This window comes from Micropterus dolomieu, linkage group LG22, assembly GCF_021292245.1.
Source record: "Micropterus dolomieu isolate WLL.071019.BEF.003 ecotype Adirondacks linkage group LG22, ASM2129224v1, whole genome shotgun sequence".
NCBI classification, from domain to species: Eukaryota; Metazoa; Chordata; class Actinopteri; order Centrarchiformes; family Centrarchidae; genus Micropterus; species Micropterus dolomieu.
This window is the reverse complement of record NC_060171.1, coordinates 24,888,744-24,906,507: the sequence shown is the minus strand read 5'-3', so window position 1 is coordinate 24,906,507 and position 17,764 is coordinate 24,888,744. Positions and strand designations below refer to the sequence as shown.

Below are 17,764 nucleotides of genomic sequence, written 5' to 3'. Positions count from 1 at the left end.
CTGTCAGATATCACACCAAAATACCTCTGACAGCTATCTCAGGCAGCAGCAGCACACTGCAACACAGCAGCATGAAGACCTGCACCCACTAGTAAAGGCACATTTGGAAATCAGACTCCCTTAAACTCACCTCTCTGTCACTTTCTCTTGGTGGCTCTGTCTCCATCCCTTTTCCACTTGGTCTCTCACAAATTTTCTGCATGTTATTGTTAGCTTGAATCTTTTGTGCCATCTACAGAAACGATAGTCGATGTCTTTAACATTGTAGAAAGTAAAGGCAATATTTCCTTTCTGGCACAAATGGAAACAGGCCAATGACCTTTATATTTGCTGTCATGGATGTGTGTGACTCCTCCCATACATTAGAGACAGCGGTCAGAGGTCCAAGGTGAAGCTAACTCGGCTCTACCCATGACTCCTCCTCCTTCATGTCAGAAGTAATCATGTCACCTTTTCTATGGAGGCTGTGTGGATGGACAACACTTCTTACATTAGCTTCCATCTTGGCATGCAATGATTTAGCGAGATTGGAAGTTTATTTGTAGCCAAAGACATAGTTGTTTATCAAATTATTATGTCAAGCTAGAGACACTTTGAGCCTTTTATTTGCTGTTCCTTTTTAATAGCCTTTTTATCCTCTTAACCTGTTGATATTTTTAAGACTTTCTCTGATTAACGTGAAGCATTAAAACGCACAAGAGAGCTGGCTTCTATAAATCTTGTTGAAATCAGTTTATGCACTTACAGAACCACATAGTTGGGTGTGACACAGCTGCCTGTTTCAGTTTGCTCAACTGTCCAAGCACACGAAGACAGGAGCGATATATATCAATGTGCTCTAAAGACATCCGCCACTATTTTGGCAGCCATTTTGTTTTCCTAAATACATAGCCTCTCATCCTCAGCTGTCTGTCTGTCGGTGCTGTCAGCCACTCTTGTGTGATTGGTCTGATGGGCTTGATGCTCATCACTCTGTCAGGCTAGGCTCGCCTTTCATTAGTCTGGGCCCCTCTATCCGCCACACTCACACAAATCACATTGACATCCAAACTCCTCAGATCCACAGAGCAATTTAACTGATATTCATTAGAGGGATGACAAGAGCTGATGGGAGATCTGTGGAGTGGAGGAGTGGGGGGACTCATTCTCCTCCTATCCTATCCCTGTCCTGTCCGCCTCCTTTCTTCCCCCTTCACTGCTGACTTTGTTTTAGGAGCATTGAGGCGCATCGGCGTCTATAACTACCCAGCCCTCAAGGATAGTCAAGACAAAAGAACAATGGATAACACATCTAATCTCCTCTTTATCATCACAGAAAAATACAATTGAGAGGAGTTTTGTGTCTTTCATGTTAAATAATTGGCTACAGCAGATCCACAGCTTCTGCATTGCTCTCCTCTAGCAGCCACTATAATGCTCATCCAAGCAGAAGTCCAATCATTTAGCCCTCTCCCTCCAGCCCCTCATTAACCCCCAAAGTGTCAACTATCTCATTAACGCCCCCAACCATCCTCACCCCGAGTCCATCACTAAGCCTAAAGCATTCATCAACACATACAGTGTGGAAAAAAAAATTGATCATGTCTGGGAGATAATTTTATATTTGCAAGGACCCAGTAAGCTTGGAAAATTCACAAGATATTCAATAAGGCAGCTCAGCCTTTTTCATTTGCATTATCAGTGGCTACTGGTCTGAATCCCATCTTTCAATTATCATCCTTTGTTAAGGGCTTTATTCTGCTTGTCAGATGTGAGTCATCACTGGGTTCTCCCACAACGTTAGACCAATGTATCCTAAACGTCGGAGGGCCGGGAGCAAGTCTGAGGCGGTAATGAGTTTGTGTGAGAAGACGGGGTCAGGACACAGTGTGTGTGTGTTAATTAATCTGTTCCCGGGTGGGAGGAACTGAAGCGAGATGATGAGATTTAAGAGAGTAAATGGGTGTGCTGCACTCGAGCTGTCCTCTGTTGAGTGAGTGAGCAGGGTTAGAGGCTGGGCAAATGGCCGTCACCATAGTAACCAGATAACTTCCCGGCCCCAAGTCACTCAGTCAGTCAGTCATGACAAGCGAAGCCTGAGAACATCAAACAGAAAGAACATGGTGTCCCCAGGCATCTTCAAATAAGACAAAGGTAGATGGTAGAAAATCTGAGAGGCAAAATGTACAGGTGTGTGTGTTCCTTTATCATGCATACTGAAAAAGATAAAAAAAACAAAAAAAAACAACTTTCTCATTACATGGCACTGAGCCTGAATTGTGACTATTCTGATAGCGTCAACACCTGCCAGTAATATTGTTAGATCCAAAAGCCTGCTTTGAGGGAATAGCACCTGTCTGTGCATTCTGCACCACTGTCAGCTCGTCTCAGCGCTCGTATATAGGATCTGCTTTATTTTTTCCAAGGGACAGTCTTGGAGTCCAGGTGTGTGCCAGATCTGCTGTCTGTGCCCAGGGCTCCTGATGGCATCCAAGCCCCCGTGGTAATCAGCCCACTCAGCCTGCTGTTGCAGCTTGCCTGCCTCCTCCTCCTCCAGTGGCTCGTTTCAGAAACATCTGGTGGTTTACATGCAGCACACACCACCTGCCAGACGCCTTGCAGGCAGTGGCACCACTCGCACCTCTCGAGTCCGCCCCACAACAACGCAACGACACAGAAATCACCAGGAATATCTCGACAAATTGTGGCTGCGAAGACAATTGCAGATGAAAATGCTGAGGGTTTTTAAGTTGTGCTCAGTGTTTCTGCAGATGCAGCCTTGTGAGCAATCTGTCAGCTCATTTGTAAATGCTTAGTCATTACAATGTGGGACAACTATTGGGAGGGGTCAGTTTTTTTTTTCCTAAGATGCATGACTTCCAATAGGCCAGCTGAAAAATTATAGAACAGCTTGTAAATCACATTTTGGACAATACTCTGCTGTGTCAGTTATCTCTCTTCATTAACAAACTGCTTTGAAATGTCACTTGTTGAGATATTGCTTTTTAAATTAGAAATTTATACTGCGCCTTGATCTAAACATTTTTCACAATGGAAAATATGAATGAAAACAAATGTTTTATGCAGCAGTTAATTCAATTTAATCATAGAAGCACAAGGCATTAACATATTTGTATTGTTTTTTTTTATCAAATAACATTTATAAAACTATTGTGCAAAACAATGTCCTTTTAATATTCTTCAAAGGCTCTGCACCAGTGGATAGTCATAGTCCTCTTAAATTAGGAAATATAACAAGTATGCATAATTTAAACAGCAAGTTGTAAGCTTATACACTATATATACATTTTTACACAGACCTGGATTTTAAGTGCCCCTTACTCAATGATAAAGAACAAGGCAGTTTTACAATCAGCAAGAAAATCAATAGGCTGTACAGAGAAAACTATAAAAACAAGCAATGAACTTTTGCTGTTTGGCAGATTCTTTTAAGGAGCTTTCCCAGGCATTTGGCTGTTTAAGGTGTTAAAAAATGTTTGAAAGGGCATTTTAAAATCTGGACAGGACAGGACTGTACAAACGTAACAGTAAAACTTGTTGAACATGCAGTCACCAGCAAATCAAAACCAAACTCACAAAAATACTAAATAAATACAATAAAGTTAATACATTTCAAGTTATTAGCTGACCTTCTAGTCAAGAGATTCACCGTGATCATGAAATAATCTGTCCTCTGTTGCCTTACATTACCAAAGGTGTACATACAGTAAAGGAGAAAACAGAGCTGACTACAAATCGGGCTGAATATCTTTGACTTACAGTATATTTTGATTTGAAATAAATGTCTTTTGAAATACAAAGAAATGTTTATAGGCCGAATAGATGTAAACACCTTGTGCTGACATTTTTAACAGTAGTTCATGGCATCTTTGTGCATACCACACTATCAAATATTCTCTGTTCTTATTTTTTTGTTTTTAACAGGCTTTCTACATGTGTTTTCCAGTATGTCTACTGCCGAGAGTAATTTAGTGTTTCTCTAGTTCGCACACATATAGCAGATGGTCCTCTGGAGACTTCCCATGGCTCTTGCTGAGGTGAAGCTTGATGGCGTGCTTAGAGGCAAATTTACGGACACAGAGCTGGCAGCGGTACACCGACCCATTACTACTGCAGTCATCTTGTGATTGTGGAGAAAGGAACGACTCCAGGGGCACTAGTTTCTCAGTGAGAGTGTGGGAGTCCCTGACAGTCTGTTTGGGGGACAGCTTGGCCAAGTCCCTGATTCTGAAACCTAGGTGGGCTTCCAGGTGGCACACATACGCTGCTGGGGTTCGGATCTGTGAGGCACAGTCACTACAGAAGAATATAGGTTGACTGGAGTCCAGGTTCTTGAGGAACTTGGTACGGCCAGTTCTCCTTAGCTGGTACTTCACGTTAGCCAGCCAGTGGCTGATGGTGGTCATGGAGAGGCCTGTGAAACGAGACACATGCATTCTTTCTTGTGGGCTGAGGTCGTTAATGGTGTACTTCCCCTCTGATGTCTGCCTCAGGCTTGAGGCGAACTGGGCCTGCAGAAGGAGCAGGTGCTGGGGGTTCCAGTTAGAGTGACGACCTTTGCGTTTGTGGCCATGCAGGGACGCGTCATCATCGTCATGAGTAGAGCCCACAATTTCGGCTTTATCTGTGACCCGGGACCGTGAGGGAGGCTTTGGGACATGGTGCGACTGTGTCAGATTCCTCAGCATGTCTGAGATATCTGACAGTGCGTTTTCATGTAGAGGGCTGCTGGATGTGTAGGGAGAGACCACAGTTAGCTTTGCAGGGGTAACGAGGGAGGAGGGGGAGATGGAGGAGGCTGTGGATGAAGGGGTTAGGGGGGTTGAGCCTACAGAGCCTCCTCTATCGCTTTTCCCTTTTGTGAGGTCCATAGGCTGGTCATCACTGGGCTGGCAAAAACTATTGTCAACTACACTTTCTGGCTTTTTGGTCTGTGAGGGAGGGGCGGCCACAGCAGCCCTTTCAGCCATGCTCTGGCTAAGTCTGGAGAGCAGGCTCAGGGGATCTTGGTTTGGCAAAGAGGGCTTGGCTGCTTTCCCCAAATGAATGTTCATTACCGACTGAAGAGCACTTAGAGGGTTGACAAAGGGCTGCTCTGGAGGAGTATGGCCAGTGATAATGGCGGTACTGGACCTCAGTGTAGAGGCGAGTGGGGATATGACTGCTGTCTCTCTCTTGGGTTCCGTTGCTGGGGATGCTCTGTCGCTATGGCTTCCCCTGTCGCTATTGGCTGGGGTGACTGCCCTCCATTCCCGAGGTGAGTCAGCCACTCCTCCCTTAAGTGATTCTCCAGCCTCACTACTACAGGGAGAGAGGTGGTTCTCCATCTTAGGAGACAACTGCTTCACCCTTTGCTCTACTTTTGCTACTTTCTCAGTCACTTTCTTCACTAAATCCTCCATAGCCTGGAAGTTGTTGCTGGGGAAAGGGGAGGACTGACTTAGTGGTGGGGAAATGAGGGGCTGGTTCTTGGCCAGGGAGGACAATGCTCCATCCCCTCCGTTGAACAAGAACTTCAGTGGGGAATTCTTTTCCATGCTGGCCTGTTGGAGCTTGAGGGCACTGGGGAACTGATAGGCTGCATGGATGCTAGGGTAGCCACCCCAGCTTGGATTTCCACTCTGTGCCTTGTTGATGGCTGATGTCACAGTGTTTTCCAGTGATTTGAGAATATCCAAGCCCCCTTTAGGGCTCTCCTTCAGGTCCTCTTCAGTAAGATAGTTGTACATTGAGATGTCATATTTCTCCTCTTTCTCAGCATCCTCCTCCTTCCCCACTGAAGTTGCAACTTGCTTCTCATTTCCAACAGCCTCTTGATTAGTGCACTCCTCCTCAACCTCCTCCTTTTTGATCTCTTTAAGTGGAGGGGAGGTAGCGGGGGGAGTCGTGGTAGTTGTAAGAGGTGGAGGAGAGAAGGTGGAGGGTGCAAGTGGGACAGACTGGACTCTCTGTTCAGTAGGTGTGGTAACCCTCCGAGGGTTGGGGGAGGTGGCCTCAGGAAGTGTTTTGATTCTCTTTCCCACAGAGCTGGTCACCCTCAGGAAGTGTCCAGTCACCATCATGTGGGTCCTCAGCTCTTGTAGAGTATTATGGGAACTCCCACACTCCATACACTTAAGGATCTGGAATTTGTTGGATTCAAACTGCCAAGCATAGCTAGCGCCATTCTGGTGGCCATAGCGGTTATTGGGGGTGGTGTAGGGGCTGGAGGAAAGTTTCTGTGAGGGCTCACTCAGGTCTGCCTGTGGATGCTTAGATTTGGGGGTTCCTTCTCTAGAACGTGGTGAAGCAGTGAGGTCCAACCCTGCGATTCCCCTTTTCTTAGAAGACATGATTTTGGCTGCCACAGGGGCCATGGGCTCCTTCAGAGGCACTTTCTGGTAGTGTTTGGTCTTTATCATGTGGACACTGAGGTCCTGGAGGGATTCAAAGGAATGGCCACAATACATGCACTTCAAAACTTTCTGGGCGTCCTCCTTCCCCTCCATCTCCAACAGGGACCGCTTGCGTGGTTTAGACCAGCGCTTTCCACCACTGCCTGCCCTGTCGTGGTTGTCATCGCGGTAGTGGCCTGTGTCATTCATGTGAACTGTGAGCTCCACCAGGGTGTCATAAGCCGCACTACAGCCCTTACAGCGGAATTTACTGGCCCCAGTGAATATTGAACCAAACAGCTTTGGGTTTTGCCTGTGGAGCTGGACTGTACTAAAGAGGCTGGGCTCAGACTGAGCAGGGTGACGGCTCTGGGGAGGATGTTGTTGTAGTGTCTTTGCCACTGCAGACTGATGCCAGTCATAGCTACCACTGCTACAGCTACTACTGCTACTAGTGCTGTTGCTGCGAGCTGGTTTCTCTGTAGAAGCCAACAACTGCGCCTGTGGAGGTGTGGAATTAAAGTTCAGTGGAGACCACAAGGGGCTGGTCAGGAAGCTGGAGTAGATAGACTTCATTTGTTCTAAAGTGTCCAAGCCTATGGGAGGTGTTTTAGTGTCACCATTCAAAGGTGCTGTGACCAAGTTGCTCTCTGCTTTTCTGGAGGGGCTCTCAAAGTCTGAGAGACGATCACTGGTCTCACTCACATGTGACTCACTGTCCATCTCTTGTCCGGAGAGCTCAGCGGCTGATTCCTGGTCACATGCCTGCTCCTTGGCAGGCCTTAAGCTTTGCTCCACAAACTCTTTCATGGGAAGGTCATCCTGAGGGGCTGAGGGCAGGTCATCTGCTTCAGCCTCCTCATCCTCCACAGTGTGCTCTGTCAGCTCCTCGGGAGAATAGGCTGCAAGGAGAATGGAGACAAAAAGGAAAAGAAAGAGATGAGTTCAATTGCAGAGAGTGAACACGCTATGTTAGAATAACTGGAGAAAAAGTTTCCCTGCTATGTGTGCCCGAGGACTCCCAGGGATAAATGAGCCATCTGTGTGGGAGCCTTTAAAGCTGAGCTGAGAAATTACAGTCATCCCATTTCACCTCATCAACCGTTGAGGTGTTATTTTCCTCTAGGCGAGCCTGTATTTATATACTACCCCAGCCACACGGAACTTATGCCTCCCCTCTTTTCACTCCTTCTATTGGAGGAAAACAAAAAAGAAATATCTTGGCAAAAACATAATGCGCCATTTTATTTATCTCAGGGCGCAACAGCTTGAAATGAAAACTAAATCTGAAATTAATGAAGCCCAATCTCACTGTGGCATTCTCCTCTGGGGTAATAAATGAGTTGGATCAACCTCCATCTGTCAGTTAATATGTCTGACGCCTCTTCATCTGCCTCTTCTCTGATTGCACACACATACATACAGACAGACACACACGCGCACACAGATAAAAACCATATCTTGAAGAATTTCAAGATAGGACTGTCAAAATTTTGCTGCTGAAATTTTGACATTTTCAACAGACATTGTTATATGGATTGAAGTGAGTTGATTTGTTTCTTAATATGTGGAAGTAGTCAGTACTCTGGGTTCAAGCTGCATTCTGATGCTGCATTCAAACCTCAACAGTCTAAACAGGTGTTAAATGACACGCAAACATAATACAAAGACATTTCACTCACCATACAAAGAAAAAAGAAATAAAGGGAGGGAAAAAATGAGACAGAGAAAAGGGCATAAAGAGGACGAGGTGAGAGTGAGTGAGTTTCAACATGATGGCAATGCATAAGAGATCTGTCACTTTGCATGTTGGCACCCACTGCTTCCATGGAGAGAGATAATAAGTGTGTGTTCACATGTTTGTGTGTATGTGAACTGCAGCCCCCCCCCCCCCACACTTACACACAAACTCCTGTGTCTTCTGTTGGCGGCGAGCCTACCCACACAATGCCAACTCACCCGACACTCACCCCCTTCTTCCGCTGTGTCACCATGCCCCCTTTCCTTATTTCCTGTCTACCTCACTCACAAAACCGCTCAACTTAAGGAAAAACAAATAATCTCTGAAAATAGTGGATGGCCTGTGGACAGGTCTGAGGCCATTTGGACAATATTATAAACTAAGACAAATGACACAGAAAAAGGCTGTAAGTATAGGCTTTAATAGTTTGGGCACTCACACAGTTGAGCTTGAGCATGAGGGCACCAACGGGCTCACACACACACACACACACACACACACTGTGACTAAATCCTTCATTCCCTCCACCGACCCACGCACGCACGTCCAGTCTAAACAAAAATGTCATAGCTGAAATAACTCTCATTTCCAGTGCTAACAGCCAATCTCTAGGCAGCCATGCGGCTGGCGCTGGTCTGATTTGGGCCCTGGGGGCACAGTCAGCAAGCAGCCCCACTGAGAGGCCAGCCTAATGGAGACCTGGCAGGTGCGGCCCACTCTCCGTCCTCCCGGAGATTTGGTTTGTCACTGGGTATCCATTACCTGCCATTCTCCGCTGATAGGCCCCGACAGCCCTGATCAAAAGATGTCGTCGGGCCCCAGTCCGCTTGGCAGTCAGTGGCATGTCGTTTGTAAAAAGGGCCAAGCAGGGTGTAAATAAAATGACATGATCACTTCCCCGGCCCCTCATGTTCTGGACACAATTATGATAATGTGGACGTGGAGGGGAGGGAGGGGTCTGCGAAGATGGAGAAGGGGGCTAGGAGGTAAATCGCTTACGCTCGGGCAAACACGCAAGGGAGATATCTCACTGCTACCACTGCTCAAGTGACTGCCCACACCCTCTTTCCTTTTGCTTTACTTTCTCTTCCGCTTCTACTCTAGAAAGGTATTTGTGTCAGATTCTCATTCGAAAGAGGAAATCCAGCCAGGATAAGGTAGTTAATGTATGTGTGTGTATCCTGACTAGCTGGTCACAGATGTCAGCTTGCATCAGGTGAGCCTGGCATACCTCTTCACCAAGTTGTCAGGTCACCTTTCTCAACTAGAAAATATTCCGTATATTTCTTCACATTGTCTGGCTATTTCATCAAACTAGTTTCATGTCATGTTATCACATTCTTAAGCTTTACCCGGCCTCCCTCTGTGCCTTAACTTGGTATTAAATGTTTAACATTTCATACTAATAGAGCTGCGGCCCTATAGGTTATTGTTCATTTGTCATTAAAGCTAGATAGCACAGAAAGGGGGGAGAGAAGTCCAAAAGGATAGGCTATAAAAACCTACATAGTCTAACCGTGCTCCCAGGCAATTTAAAATGCAAAACAAAAACCATTATGTCTGAGCACTATCTGTTAATTTAATCCCCAATGACTGATAATCCATCACACAGGGCGACAACCACATCCAATTATTCTCCCTGGCTTGACTGACAACAGAGGTGATTTATCAAGCTAATAAAAGGTGATGGGAGTATAGAAGCTCCCTTAGAATAAGAAAAGAAGAGGATTATGAATACAACAATACTATTGGATGCAGTCTTAACTAATATCTGAGCATATGGTGCAAGGCCAATGTATGAGTTTTCCTAGTGTGTGTGTATGTGAGAGAGAATATAGTATGTGTGTGCGCTCTTTTAATGATAAAGTGAGTGGGCGCCATGTGGGGGAAAGACAAGAATCATTAGGTTAGGTAGGTGGGGGGGTGGGTGCACTTTCACACAATCAACATCTCAGTCACAGCTTACGCAAAAATAGCAATAGCACATTCACACAAAAACACAAGCTGCAGAAAACAGTCTCACATGCAGAAACATTTCACTGTAAGTTCCACAACATCCCCCCGGCCCCCCCTCAACACACACACACACACACACGCAGACACAAACACACTCGGACATGCACGTAGCTGTAAGCAATGAGGAAAGACAGTGACATCTTGGCATGCAGGAGGCATTCCTGTAGAGTATCATTTTCATAAACATAAGGGCCGCAGACGAGAACGGAGAGATCATCTGATAGAAATACTGCAGTGCTGCTCTGACGATCAGGAACAACAGACAGGGCAGGGACAGGGGGTGATTAAGGAGGAAGGTGCTGTGGCAGCCTCTAAAGCAAAGCCTCTCTCTGTGTCTCTCTCTGTCTCCTTCCGCCTGTCCCATGGGTTATTTCTCCTCAAGTGCTGCTGAAAGCACTGTCTGTTTTTGATGCTGTATTTTAAATAGGCCTCATATGCACGAGGGATAATATGAAGACCTAAAAAAAAAAAATCAATCATGTGTTTCTCAAGTAGAAATCTTTGCACTGCACTGAGATTATCACAGCTCGAATCAACATTACTACATTATTTTACTGAATGTAAATTTGTGATTCATACTTCTTCATCGAGCTACTACTAAGGCCTGTCCCTTTTCTTAAATATGTCCTTTGATGACCAAAGTACATATCCCAGGTCTGGCCTCCACAGCTGGGAAAACAGTCTGGGAGCGAGATCACACCCAACAGCAGTGGGGTAAACAGGATGTGTCATTAAACACTCTACCTGTGTCTGACCCTCATACTCAAATGACTGCTTGTTATCTGAAAAACTTGCCGTCCTGATAAATAAAAACGCGAGTCCTTGATGTGGTAATGAGTAAAATATTTAATCTGTCCTTTTTACGCTAAGAAAGGTGCTACATAGATGGCAGATGTCTGTAAATTAGGGTAGAAGGCACATTACCTCTGCTTCTTCTTCTGAAATAATTGTGCAAAGATATAGTGAAGATGACCTGTTTAAATGTAGAGCTTCATCATGGAGCTACTACTATGTGAAATAATCTCTCTCTGTGCTCACCCACTTCACAAACCAATGTAATGTGTACTGTAAATTTAATGTGTACATTTGTGTGTTATACATATATAAGAGATGAATAAGAATGCTTAATTTCATCCTATGAGAACTTTTAATAAAATAAAACTAATGCTACTGCAAATGTAACGTTTATGTGAGTTTCATTGCTTGATTGCCTCTTTATTTATCACTGTACACATGGAGAGTACTGTGCACAAACACGCAACTGGGATCCAGGGAGGGAGAGGAAATTGTCTACATGGGTGGTCCCTTATAGCTTACTGTAAAGATTGCAAAAACGTTTGATGGCGTTCAAAGACAAAAAAAACAATAAATCAAGGAACAGGAAAAAGAAAAGCTCAGAGGAGAGGGCAGTCTTAGTTTAATAAATTCTACAAGGACACATGATCATGGGATTTTGTCCCATTGACACTGGGCTGCATTTGATGTATAAAAGATAGCATATAAATCAAGTGTATTATTATTGCTATTATCCAGTCGAAGAACACAGGAAAGGAGTTTACATGTAATTGCCAAGACCTTTGATCACATGTTGGTTGAGATGTTTGAAGTCAATTGGTGACTGGTTTGGAGGGCTCTGAGAGGAGAGAGTTAAACTGTGTCACAACATGACCAGTGTTTCTTGACACGTGTACAGTATTTTAACCGGACACGGTTAAACAACACGGCCCCTCAGCAGGGGGCTCTTACTGACAGGAAACGGCTCCAGAACACTAAAAGAAAGGAAGTCACCTCAGTCTCAATCAAATAAACCACAAACCACCGACTTCCACGTACTCTCTCAAGTTTCCCAGCAGCCTAAAACTCTTTAAATAGATTAGAATAATTCAGTCCAAAAGAACCCCATTCTGTCAAAATAGCAGCAGATCAGTAACATACCTAAAATGCCTTTCTGTTGTACACATTTGTCAAAGTAACACACTCAATCAAACTTAGTTCTCTCCCTCCTTTCCTTTTGATCCTTACAGCCTGCCTGAAAGTCCCACAAGAAAATATGTAACAGGTGATCCGTGGCCATTTGAAAAATTAACAAGTCCTGACTTTTTTTTTTAGAGATGACCAGAGAAGGCTATCTTGTGCTACTCATTTTCTAGCTTTTTAATACACACATCTGCTACTGCATTATGCGTATACAGGGTATCATGTTACAAGCGATCATGGATGTCTTTGTCAGCTTTTATTTGTGTGTGTTCTCTACCCCCTGATGGCATTGTGAATACATTGTGTCCGCTGATTGTAGTGCAGGATGTGTGATATGGGAGATGGGAAAAACAGAGAGATCATTTTGGCCCCAGGCAAAGCTTTGGGCTGAACCTTGTCAATGCGCATAGTGAGAGAGAGAGAGAGAGAGAGAGAGAGAGAGAGAGAGAGAGAGAGAGAGAGAGAGAGAGAGCAGATTCAACCCCTCTGTTGATTGTTGTGTTATGAGTGGACCTCAAAGCTGCCAGCTGCACATACAGACCTTCAAGACCTGAAAACTAATCTCGTTTATCTGACGTGAGACGAGGCCTGCGGTTGCTAAGTCGAACATGGAAGAGAACGAGGTGACCATACCCATAGTTTCGGTCCATGTTCCGGTTGATACAGCCACAATAAGTGATAAACAAAATGGAAACAAACAAAACCCAACACAAACTGTGACCACAGGTGCAGAACCAAGGACAGCAATAAGGATCGAGATGCCGTGGGAAGGCGGTGTTCCAGTCCGACGTGCACATCGAGCCTGTTTCGTCTGATGATATGTAGTAAGGCAAACTTCCTTAAACTACATCTCTGCCTCGCCGTTACCCAGGCAGTTCTCAAGCAAAGCTGGACAGCTGTTTATTTCCCCATTCCTCTAGCTGTTTAGGTCTCATATAAAAATGTTGTTCAAAGGTCACCAGGCTGTGTGAATGGTGCAACACAGTAAGGTCTGAGTTATGCTGGGATTACATCTAATGTTGAAGCTAAGCTAAGGTTACTCTAAAACTAGGTCCAATACTTGGTTTACTGTAGGTCTGACTCTTGATTTCAAATTCAATGTCTGCTGCAATGTTTTAATCTTCAGCTTTTTTTTTATTCAAAACACCAGCTTAACACCACACTACATAGTGCCTTCACTAGATCAGACAGGATTGAAACAATTTTTACCCAATAATCTATATTTAACTATTTGAAAGTAAGTGAGTGTAACTTAATCTACCTGAAGTGCCTGTTATAGTTTTCAACTGCAATGCTCTACAATTATCAGTTTAGTTAATGGAAGATTCATATTTCTTCTCACTTCCAGTGTTTTCATAAAGTGGATTAAACTGAACTGAAAACCTGTTTGCTCATGACTTTCCTTGTAAAACTGTCTTGTATCAAGGCAGGGTGTACAGGTGTCTGACCTTTTCATGTTGTTGATTCATTGCCACTCAAAAAGGTTAGGTTATAATAGGCTGAAACTACAAAGATAGGAGCTAAAAAACATAATTTTCCTTTAAGGCTTGTGCTACAACCTGCATTACTGTGGGTCTGAAATTAAGGCTTGTTTAACCAAGGGTTAGTTCTAAAAATCAGGCTTACTGTGAGTCTAAAGTATAGAGCTGACACTATGCTGAGAGCGCACACTGGGGCTACGGTTAAGAATAAGGGATGGGTTCAGGTCTTAAACTGGGATTAAGTGTATGGCTCGCGGCTGGGACTAGTTGAATCTTTGGGTGATGATGGGCGGGGAGTGAAGGGAATAAAGTCAGGGCTTGGGAGTGGGACGACCAAACCCCTCTCACAACGCACAGCTGCTGCCATGATCGCCTAGCAACGAGGAGGTGATGGACGCAGCCTGAAGATGGATGGCCACCATAAATCACAGTAGTGAGTAGGAGGAGGAGGAGGAGGTAGGTGACAGAGAGAGGGAACAAGAAGAGGACAAAAAAACAAAACAACTGGGTTGGGTTTTTTTTTTCGCTTTTCTGTAGCAACAGCCAATCTGGCCTTGCCTTGACCTCTCACTGTACTCTTTTATTCATGATTGTTGGGGAATGATGCTGGGCTGGGGATTCTTCTGGGCAAAGCTAAATGGAAACTTCTGGGTAATCATTACAGTCAGTTAGATTGGATCCAATGGATCATTTCATAATGTATAATTGCAATAAACTCCATTGAGGCGTCTATGTACCCTTCAGTGTCTAGAGTTTTTTCATGATTCCACTAACTTTTTAAAGATGATAATAATGACAGAAGATACCTTTCATAAAGCAACCCTCCAGGCAAGGCAATCTGGGTAGTGTAGTTGCGGGATAAACATCCCTGGGCTATCTGATTATGGCCTACTGCTGCGGCGCTGGTGTCTAGTAACACTCAGAGAGTGCTCAGCCATCCATCACACAGTGAGTGTCTGTCTAAGGCTTTCCACCCTGCTTCTTCTCGTCCTGGCTCTCCAGTTACAGCCATACACGACCGGCCTAAATAATATTCTTCATGATAAATGGCACTATAAGCCTGGTATCCATCATTAATCTGATTTTTAAAGAAGCATCCATCTTGGAGAGAGCCTGTTAGGGCCACAGGAGAGCAGAGCAGCTCGGGTTCATGTAAAGGCCAGGCTGCTGCATGAGTGATACCTGTCAGCCCTGCTCATCAGGGAGCAGCACACACACACACACACACACACACACACACACACACACACACACACACACACACACACCCCATTGACGCCATATGGCCACACGCGCACACACACACACATATCTACAGTGCTCCTATGCACGTTTGTTGTGCATATATGTGTCCGTAACACCAACACACTTGTCGGACTTGTATACTAAAAGTATTTTTCCCCTTCATTTAGACATCTAGAGACGTGTCATGGAAGAACATTCTGTCACTCATCAAAACACAAGTCAGTGTAACTCAATCTCCTCCCTGTCATCTCAAAAAAATCTCTCCTCCCAAACACTTTTCAAGGAAAACTCACTCTTCCCTGGAAAAACTCTCTCTCTCTCTCTCTCTCTCTCTCACACAAATGACAGTCTCCTTTCCTAGCTCTCCATTCCTCTGTTTCTCTTCACTGACTCTGCACCTCATTCTCCATTCCTCTCCTTCTCTTTGTTTCTCTTAGTCAACTCTCTATCTTGTTTTCCCCCTCTTTCGCTCTTCCTCTCTGCCCCCTATCCACCTCCCTTCTCTGTGTGTCTGGTAAAGCCTGTTTGATAAATGACACACGTCACCGTGTCAGAAGCGAAGGGTGGGTCAGTGATAAATGACTCTGTTGAAAAGGAAATCGGCTCTCTGGCATGGCCGGGCTATTCTCCTCTTGGATTGGGTTTCAGGACCCCTGAAGACCGGAGCAGCTCAGTTTCCCCGAAAAGAGAACACATCCAACCAGGCTCTGACGCTCACTACCTCTGGGAGGGTTGGGAGACAGAGAGAGGGTGGGTGGGAGGTTGGGCTGGAGGGATCCAGCCTGTCCCAATTGTCGCCACAGTGCAGCTGCATCTATCACAACAGCGGTGGGACTATTTTTACAAAGCCTTCGACTCAGTGCCCAGACAGCAATCCAGGCTAAAAACCTCAGCTGAAAGCACACTGATAGCTGAAAGGGAAAGGGTTTTCTATTTGTGACACTACTACAGCACTTACACTCCTCTTTCTCCCCCAAAGCCCAACCCTATGGCTTGCCATAGAGAGAAGAGAGAAGGCCCATTTCATCGTCCCACCACCACCACCAACCCCCCTCCTCTTCCTCCCCCTCTGCCCTCTTTCTCTCTTCTCTTACACTCTCTCTTTCACTCACTTGCTGGCAGGGTGGCACTGTTATCATTACACAGGCAGGATTTACGGAGTCAAGGCCTATGGCAAAAACAAAAAGGCATCTGTCAATACCTGTGGGAAACACTGTCAGCCTTCCTCCTCCTCCTTTCACTGGTGCTCACAGCCTCATTAGGTATGCACTTATCAGACACATAGATCACAGACGTGACTCAACCTCACCGGAATCCAGCCACAGGACTTTCGTTAGCAACGGGGCCTGCAAGGCCAAAACATTTGCCGCGCTCACACCTGCAAACAACGCCAGCGGAGGCATACTGTTGTTAACGTTCGCTAACACTGTCAGTCCATATGTTGGTCGAACAACTAAGTCCCAACTCACGCTCCCCCGCTGCCATTGTAGGGGCATGCTGTACACACACAAACAACAGGAAGGCAGACAGATATAAAAACAGCTTACTTCATTCACTTGCTGCTTTTACAACCCGGTCACAACACGTGTGCATGTGTCTGCAATGTGTGCTGTAAATGCTCCTATCTTGACTAGTGTCAACACTGCATGTTTGTGTACTATGTCTGTTTTTGTTTGTAAGTTGGAATACACACATGTTGCAGAGGTGATGTGCAAAGACAGAGAGAGGGGAAGAGAGGAAGAAACGGAGCAACACAGACGGCCCACAGAGTCCAGAGAATTATGGCCTTAGCCCAGCAGGTGGTCTTCAGTTACAGTTCCTTTCATCACTATCTCAAGCTGAACCGCCCCCCCCACACACACACAAACATTCAAACCCAACACATCAGAAAGTGCACGCCCACTGATTTTAGCGCACGCACGCACAAACACACACATGCACACAAACAGACATGAGTGATAGCTGCCAATCTGGCAACTATAATCCTGACCCTGCAGAAAGAAGATACTGTTGCTGTGGAGCCCGATCCAAATCAGACTAACACCTCCCCACCCCACCACGCCTGTGTCCGACTCTCTGTTATACACAGTCTCTCTCTCTCTCTCATACACACACACACACACACAACCAAAGAACAGGTTATGACAGAGAAAAAGGGAAGGGTGGCCTTCTAAACGGTGGCATGACAGTGCCCTGACACATGCAACACTCTGGATACTGTAAACACATTGACACCATTCTGCAGACATACTGCACAAGTTAGACATTCCAGTGAAATAGCAACGATTTTGCCCACACGTTGTAAAGCTGACGTCGACTTCCTATTAAGTCGGGGAAGCATTTAAACTTTCTGCAGCCATATCAACATCTTCAGGCCTTCAGGGCTTGCGGCGAAGCTAATCGCCAGCCATAAAGGAATAAGGTCTGTATTTCCACAGCTGGTACAGTCTCTTTCTCATGTTTGCTCGGCTGTTTACGTGGCTAGCTGCCCTCGGTTGTTAAGAGCACTCAGACCTGACCCAGGTAGGCAGGCCCATTTGTCACCTGCAGCGGAAAATTGAGTTACAGCACAACCAAAGGCGAGCGGCTCTGTGTAATATCAAGTTGATTACATCAAAGTGGTGGCAAACCTCATTGGGCCGGGCACCCCGAGCTTGTCATCTCCAATCACAGGGCCTGTCAGGACTCCATCAGCCTCACGGCTAATTGGACCAACGCTAATGAAGCAGGCAAAACAAGTTTTCTACTGTGGAGAGAAACCCTCTCAGACAGAAGAAGGAAAGAAAGAGGGGGAGAAGCAGAGAGGGTGTGTGGTAGAGAGACAATGAGAGAGCAAAGCAGGGTGTGTGTGTGTGTGTGTATGTGGAGCAGGGGAGCAGGGGAGCAGGGGAGCGGGGGAGCGGGGGGGGGGGGGGGGGGGGGTTTTATGC

General features: G+C 45.5%; 1 protein-coding gene across 1 annotated transcript in view; it reads right to left on the bottom strand.

Moving 5' to 3' along the window:
• Positions 1–3,056: 3,056 nt before the first annotated feature.
• The window catches only part of LOC123962301 (teashirt homolog 3-like), a 16,884-nt gene continuing 2,176 nt past the window's right edge, over positions 3,057–17,764 (bottom strand). The window contains exon 2 of the mRNA XM_046038341.1: positions 3,057–7,276. Coding sequence (XP_045894297.1) covers positions 3,969–7,276 — 3,308 coding nt within the window. The 3' untranslated portion in view covers positions 3,057–3,968. The remainder of the gene's footprint in view (positions 7,277–17,764) is intronic.